The sequence below is a fragment of the Cicer arietinum genome, chromosome 5, assembly GCF_000331145.2.
Source record: "Cicer arietinum cultivar CDC Frontier isolate Library 1 chromosome 5, Cicar.CDCFrontier_v2.0, whole genome shotgun sequence".
NCBI classification, from domain to species: Eukaryota; Viridiplantae; Streptophyta; class Magnoliopsida; order Fabales; family Fabaceae; genus Cicer; species Cicer arietinum.
The window spans coordinates 40,739,642-40,747,739 of NC_021164.2; the positions used below are offsets into that span (position 1 = coordinate 40,739,642).

Consider the following 8,098-nt stretch of genomic DNA (forward strand, 5'->3'; position numbering starts at 1 on the left):
AATGGGGGTAGTTGCAAAGTTTCAATGTCTTCTTCAAGCTATCACTGGTGTTATTCTACTATCCCAATATTTTGAAGTACACAAATTAAAATAATTTGGACAAATTTTTGAAGTTTTTAAAAATATTTCAATTAAAATAGAAACTATCTATAATTAAAAGCTTTAAAATATATAGACCAATCCTACCTAATCCAATTAAATAAATGAGCTAGATTGGGTCAGCTTGTTATTGGATTGCAAATTCCAAGGGTAAGGACTAATGGATTAGTTCCACTTATTCATTTTGCTTTTTATTTTTTGGTTTATTTGCTCACTGCAATTTTTATGTTGATATATTAGCTTTTCATAATTATCTATTTTGTGAAATATGATTGGATATATGTATCATTTATTTCAAATTAATATTGAATTTTAATTAAACATATTTTATTCCTTCATTTGTACCAAATTAATCATTCATAAACTTTAAAGTTTTATGAAAATGTATCTCTCTATATTAAATTTTTAATATTTAAATAATTTTTTTGATAATTTAAAAAAATAAATAAATAAATTTTTATATTTGTACTAATCTTTTTTGTTTTCAAAAATCACATGCAAATCTTGATTGGTATTGGGTGGGCATGAAGTCCAATGGTTCAGCCCAATTTTTTATTAGGCTAATTAGAAATTTATCCGAGACTCTCTCCATTCTGCTTCTACCTCACATTAACAATATTTTTGTATTGTAAAAAACTCAAAAAAAATAATAATTTCACACTCCAGACAAACTTTATAAAAGTTTTTCGGTGTTCGAATTTGTTTGTTTTTGTTTTTTTGAAAAAAAAATTAAGTAATGTCTGCTGGAAAACATAATTTCAAATTTTTGTGTTCTAAAAAATTTAAACTTTATATTTTATATACAATTTTAAAAAGAGTGTTCTTGAAAATACATGCACACTACCGACAAATTTTTCAAAAGTTTTTCAATGTTGAAATTTTATTTATTTTTCTTAACAAAAACCGGCGATTTCTTTTTCTTATTTTAAATAAGGGTAAAATGAAATTTTCATTAAAACATTTATAGATATAAAGTGTAGAGGTATGGAGTAAAATTTTCTGAATAAATTCTTTTATTTTTTTTTCATTTTTTCTTATGATGCAAACCATGATAAAATATGAACTAATGAGTCAATTCATTAAATCTGACAACTTATTAATAATTAAATTTATATAAAAGTCATATTAATAAATTGTAACTATTCAATAATTAAAAAATATTGATTTTTATTATATCTAATTTAAAACTTCATGGTGGTTTTTAATTGGAAAGTTTTAGTGTAGTCAAAATTATTCTCTATATATAATGGTCATAACATAAATTATATTTTTCAACTAATGAGAATTAGTTCTTTTTTTAGCCAATTAGTGCAAATTATACGTACCATTTATTGATTTATTGAATAATACAAGTCAAACAAGTTACAACCAGAACAATAATTGAGTTGACATTAAATATGAAATTTGAACAAGTATAATAGTATATGAACAATATGAGATGCAAATTTGTATATAAGTAATCTTTGTTATGTATTGTTATGAATGAATTTCTGAAGCCAGGTTGAGGAAGAAATTCTTTGAAATTACATTAAATTCTTTGATCCTATAAAGACTTGAAACAGAAACATGTAACAGGGACTTTGCCTGTTTTTCTGATTTTGTTAGCTTTTTCTCTGACCTTCAACTCTTCTTTTCTTCTATGCTCTTCCAACTCTTTAATTGCTCTTTCTCCAATCTTATCTATTCTTGCTATCTTTCTCTTGTAATGTTCTATTTCATTTGCTCTTTTGTGATCATTTTCATTCTGAAATTTTATTAATATTTTATTAGTATTGAGATAATGTTTATGAAATTTAAAAAAATAAAATTTAAATACATATTTTTTTAAGTATTCTTTGTTTGATTTTTAACTTAATCAATTATAATTTTATCAAATTTTATTTTTTTAATTTATTATAATCATAAAATATATATTTTATATTAAAAATCATACGAAAAACACTTTAAAAAAATACACATAAGTTTTTTCATTTAAAAAATATAATTGCGTGAATTTAGAGACTAACCTTCTTCCTTTCCATGTGGAGTTTTGCTTCGATTCTTTTCTCACTCTCCCAAGAGAGGATTTGGGACTTCATCTTTTCATACCTGAATTTTCTTGCATTCACAATAATATACTAAATCGATATTTGTTGACTAAATACCTTTAACAACTTTTACAAAGAAGATAAATTTTGTTTTGAAATTTATGTTTAACTAGAATTAAGGAAAATACTCTTCATTCTTTTCTTTGAAGTGTTTGGATGGAGGCTTCTAGTAGGTCGTTTACCTATATTCTTTTGTTTTGTTGTGTCTAGTTGCTTCCAAGTTCCAAGAGATTGAGATTGTAATAACCATGTTTTTTTATCTATATTCTTTTGCTAAACTAATTTGGCATAAGGTATATTTTTGGTTGCGTATTGATGAGTTATGTGGATGTGTTGGAGTTGATCACATATCTTATTTTAGAGATTTGATTAAGTAAAAATATCACAAAAAAAGTTTAATTAGCTAACTATTGGACTATATGGATTGTGAGAGTTAACATACTATTTAATGGAGGGGTGGGTGATGGCTTTGGTGTTGGATAGTATTAAAACTCTTTCTTGGATTTGGTATATGACTGAAAGAAAGTTATTTTAAATATTAGTTTTGTTTTTTTAGTGCTATGATTTTTTTAGTTGTCTCTAAAGTGATTAAGATATTGTAAATGTAAATAGATTTGCAATATTTCTTTTAGCAAATTTTGTTTATAGAAAAACGATTTTTTTAGGTAACAATTAGATAGATATATATTTTTTAAAGGTGAAACAATTAGATATTAAATGATAGAAAAAAATTTGTGAAATTTCGAATATTTGAAAGCTATATTTTCAAATTTCAAAATAAAAGAACTAAAATTTTTACCTTTAAAGCTATATTTTGAATCTAACATAAATAATAGAACAAAAATATATTTAAAATTTTTAAGAAAATACTAAGTATATCTTCTTGTATTATATATATATATTAAATGATGTTCAAAATGAAAACAAAAACTAAACAAATGCACCCAAAATATATATGTTAAAAAAATGGTATTACTATTACCGTTTTTGAATCCTTTCTATCTTAGCCTTTTCCCAAGCTTCTGCTTTTACCTTATCATTTTTGTTTTGTATTTTAAACCCTTTTTGCTTTTGGTACCCTCCTGTTGGGGATATACCACTTGAACTTCTAAGAGGAAAAGCACGTTCTGTTGTCCTTATTTCTTGTATTAATGGTCTTTTCGCTGAAGTTTCACCTGGGACTAAAATAACATTATTCTTCATAACATTTAAATAAAAAATAGCTTAAATACATATTTAATCATCCAAATATAAAAGTATTTGTTTTAAATCTAGTAATTTTATTTTTGTTATTTGTCTTTACAAATATGTCACTTTGTTTTTGAAACAGTTTATAAATATACCATATTTTATTTTTATTTTTATTATTTAATTTTAATCTCTACAAATTAAAATTTATTTATATTAAAATTAATCTTTGTAATATATAAGCACAATATTTAGTTTCCGTCTCTTCTACAAAAATAAATACTAATTGAACACATAAATTAATTTTACAAAAATATTACATGAACCAATTTCAACATAAATCAATTTTATAGAGATTAAAACAATATATTTAAATAAATAAATAAATATTTTTAGAAATATCAAAAGAAAAAATAGAAACAGTCCAACCATAATTTGTTTAGCAAAAGATATATCCAATTAAATGTTCTATTTACCATAACTTAGTTGCCTTGGTATGTTCTCGTCTTTTCTTCTTACAGTTGGGCTCTTTGAAAACTTTGGACTATCTTTTATTTTCTTCAAATCAAGCAACCCTGCTTCTTCTAATGAATAAATGGAATATGCAGTAGCTGCTATTGCAGTTGCAAATTCATCATCTCTTGTATGCTTATGTGATTCTGGACTAGAAAATGACACTCTAGAATAATACAACAATTATTTTGTTGTTAGTATAGTTAGAAATTTTTTATTAAGACTTTATAAAAAAGTTGAAAATACATTTTAAAAGTAAATTATTTTTTTAAAATTCTAAAAAATTTCAAAACATTACCTTTAGTGTTTCTAGAACTTCTTCGATACTAGTTAGCTACCATTTTTTCTATCTATCACAATTAAATTAAAAGAGTAAATGCAATTTTGGATCAGAAATTTTAAATATCGGTCAATTTACAATCTTAAATTTACAAAATATCAAATTTCTCTCACAAATTGTTTAAAATCCGTCAAAAAGTTTCTTCCGTTAACTATTTTATAGAGCTTTTTGTTCAAACAGTATTTCGATTGACCTTAGACAAATTAAAAAATCAACTTGATATTTTATAAATTTAATATGCTACTTTGATCGACGTTTACAATTTCAAAACTCAAAACGGTATTTTACTCATATTAAAAATAAAATAAAATGTAGATTCAAAATAAAGAATGTCATCACAATCACCTATATGGCTATATATATATATATACGGAAAAAAAATCAAAAGTACCTTCTTTGGTTGACCCTATTTTCCATTTTTTGAAACTTAAAGTTTGTGTTGAAACGTCTCCTTTTTCTTTGATTGTTTATGTGATTGAGGATAGATGGGTACTGTAGTTATCCATATCTTCATATTTATAAAGGTGAATAGGGCATACAAAGAAGCAAGGTAAAAATGTGCTTTACAAGCAAGCCTTTAGAGTAGGCAAAGGATCTTATTTCAATTTGTGTCAAACACCACTTACCCAACCATGCACATAAACCTCAATTGACAACTTATTATAAATTTTTTGTTGCTTTAAAATGGGTGCATGACATCAACCTTGACTATGTAGATTTTGAGTTGTATTTTAAGTGTCATTTTTTTTTCTTATGCTTTTAAAACCTCATATATTAGCATATATTGTCACATCTTTATTTGATTCTCATATTTTTATTAATATCCCAACATACATTCAAGAAATTATTATTAATCATTACTTTGTAAAAATAAAAATTGTTAGAACTTGAATCTTTAAGCATTGCTTTGTGGCTAGAAAGAAAACTTTGGCTCACAAACTTTCTTTCAGTATTTTAATATGCATCATTGATTATTGATTATGAGACACAACCTTAGGCCATATTCTGCAGTTATTCCTTTTTTGCTTGAAATGGGAGAGTATAATCGCACGTTCATATGTGGGATGAGACCCATCATAAAAAATGTGGGCTTACACATTGATTTTTTATTTAATTTTATTTTTTAACATAAATTATTTTTATTCTATTTTATCTACGATATCTAGTTTTAATATTCATTCTATAAAAACAAAAACTATACTCTTGAATAAAATAAATTATATATTCTTCGTGCAAGAGCTATCTAATTTTGGGAATTGCTCGTATTTGTTTTATATTTTTTGGGATTAGTTATTTATTGTTCTTGTTCGGTTTAAAAGTGAGCTCTATTATTAATATTGATATTTATATTATTTTTGTATAAAATAAATTTAAGGTTAGTGAATAGTGTCTCTGTCTAAAATAGTGAGACTTTATAATTTAAAGAAAATTTATTAAAAAAAAAAAATACATTAGTTATTTGCTATGTGCTATGTTTATAGTAATACACATTTAACCTTTGTTTTACTCGCTAAGCTTTTGTTGTAGTCAATTTTTGTTTTGCTCGTGATACATTGATTTTCAGCGTCCAATAATTGAAAAGTACTTCTCCATACAAAAATAACAGTTAAATATTTCATACAGATTGAAAACTATGACAAACAATTTAATCAAATTCTCAATATTAATTATTGATTTATTTTCACTGCCATAATAATTTGGTGTCATGCACACAACTAGGGGTGTACATGAGTGTGGGTTGACTCGTCAATCTAATCACTCAATCCAACCCAATTTTTACTTGTATTTGGTTATTTTTGGATTCGATCCAACTCAACCTGTTGAAATCCGCTTATATTTGGTTCAGGTAATGGGTTCAACAATTTGAAGTCGTCAACCCGACCCAATAACTAGTTATAATTTTTTTTTTAAATTTTGTTTGGCAGTCCAATAGGATTTCATTACTCTATTTCTTCTGATTTTCAGCAACCGTCATTCACCTTCTTCTGTTGCGTATATGCGTCCACCTTCTTCTTCTTCTGATTCATATATGTGTCCACCTTCTTTTTCTGTCCAAACTTCCTGAAGTCGCACTGCTGTCCACCTTTTTCTTTTGTTCTACCAGTCGCGCTGTCACCACGTTCTTCTTTTGTTCTGCAGGTGCTCATAACAGTATAACATCTTAAGGTACTCGTTATTGTTTTGTTTCATGTATATTTTACTTATTTTTGATTTCTCCTTCTTTATCTCCTCACTTTTATTATTAATATGTTTTTTTTGCAGATTTTCAATTGTTCTCTTCCATAATTTGAGGAACTTGTTAAGTGTTAGACTTGAAGTTGACATTGCTTAGAATTGATGAATTTTCATATTTTAGTGATGTACTGTTGTTGAATTTATTTATGTATTTGAAGATTGTTTGATTTATTTTTTTGTGGGAGAGGTTCTTGGCTTTTTTAAAGAATTGAATTATGTGATTGAAATTTTATACTTTTTAAGACATTTAAGTATTAAATATATTTTCATTCAATAAATTTGCACATAAAATAAAAAACAGATTATTACTTATGTATAACCCGTCAACCCAACTCATTCTTGATCGGGTCGGTTCGATTCGGGTTAAATGAAAAAATACAGGTTTAAAACTTAACCGAATCCAAAGATAATTGAACGGGTCATATATCGGATTTTGTTAAAACCGATCCAACCCAACCCGCATATATCCTTACACACAACATTAATTAGATGAAAATGATTAAAATTGCATTCAAAATAAAAAATAAAAAAAATTATTATTATTTTAAGATAAATATTTGTTGCAAATGTGATAATTATTTTAGAGCATAAGGAGTAAGATATATTTTGTAGTTTTTGTTTTACTAGGTATGCTTATATCCCGCTTTTGAGATTTTATTTTATAAATTTGAGATCCCTATTTATAAATCAATTTTGAGAGAAACTCAATTATGAATTACATCTACATTTTTTATACATATACCTATAAAATTACTACTGAAGATGAAAAATTGAATTGAACGTACATTCATAAACAAAATAATAATTTAAGAAAATTTATACATTAAATATACACATTAACATTCCATACGTTTTTTTAATATACGTGAAAAGTGGCTGTGGCAAACATATTTATAAATATATATAGACACTTGTTTTACTAATAAAAAGGACATAAGTAGCAATACAAATATTTGTATATATGCTAACTATATGCTAACTAAATATATATAGACACTTATTTTTATTTTGAAATTTTATAATATTTATGTATGTATAATTCTTTTCAAAAGGAGATTGATATCAAATTACTTTTTTGGGTTTAATCTCATCTAAAACACATTAATAACAAGTTTTAGTTTTTTATTGAGTGGTCATACCACTACGCGAAAAAACGCATATTACAACGCTTTTTTTAAGCCATTTACAGCGCTTTTTCAAAAAAATAAGCGTTGTGGAAACGAGCGCTGTAAATGATACAACAGCGCTTTTAAAAAAGCGTTATAAAACATGTAAATACAACGCGCGCTTGTTATGCACATTTTACAGCGCTTCTTCACAAAAAAGCGATGTAATATGCACCCCATTATATGAGTTATGGGTGTGCATTTTACAGCGCTTTCTCAAAAAAGCGCTCTAAAATGCCCAACCATAATTTCATATATGGGTGGACATATTAGTGCGCTTTCTCAAAAAAGCGCTGTAATATGCCCAACCATAATTTCATACATGGGTGGGCATTTTACAGCGCTTTCTCACAAAAGCGCTGTAATATGCCCACCCATGTATGAAATTATGGTTGGACATATTACAGCGCTTTTTTGAGAAAGCGCTCTAATATGTCCACCCATATATGAAATTATGGTTGGGCATATTA

At 25.8% G+C, this 8,098-nt stretch overlaps 1 protein-coding gene across 3 annotated transcripts; it reads right to left on the bottom strand.

The window, feature by feature from the left end:
• Positions 1 to 1,412: 1,412 nt before the first annotated feature.
• LOC101490290 (uncharacterized) lies at positions 1,413 to 4,737 on the bottom strand. 3 transcript variants are annotated; one of them, XM_073368402.1, is made up of 5 exons: positions 4,619 to 4,737; positions 3,851 to 4,053; positions 3,169 to 3,361; positions 2,106 to 2,196; positions 1,413 to 1,843 (listed from the first exon to the last, which is right to left on the bottom strand). In XM_073368402.1, exons 1-5 carry the CDS (start codon positions 4,642 to 4,644, stop codon positions 1,643 to 1,645), a joined length of 714 nt encoding a protein of 237 aa, XP_073224503.1. In that variant the 5' UTR covers positions 4,645 to 4,737; the 3' UTR covers positions 1,413 to 1,642. The 3 variants fall into 3 exon arrangements, with proteins under 3 accessions (XP_073224503.1, XP_012570896.1, XP_073224502.1); XM_012715442.3 differs by having other exon boundaries at positions 2,106 to 2,187; positions 3,169 to 3,367; XM_073368401.1 differs by having other exon boundaries at positions 3,169 to 3,367.
• Between the last annotated feature and the right edge of the window lie 3,361 nt (positions 4,738 to 8,098).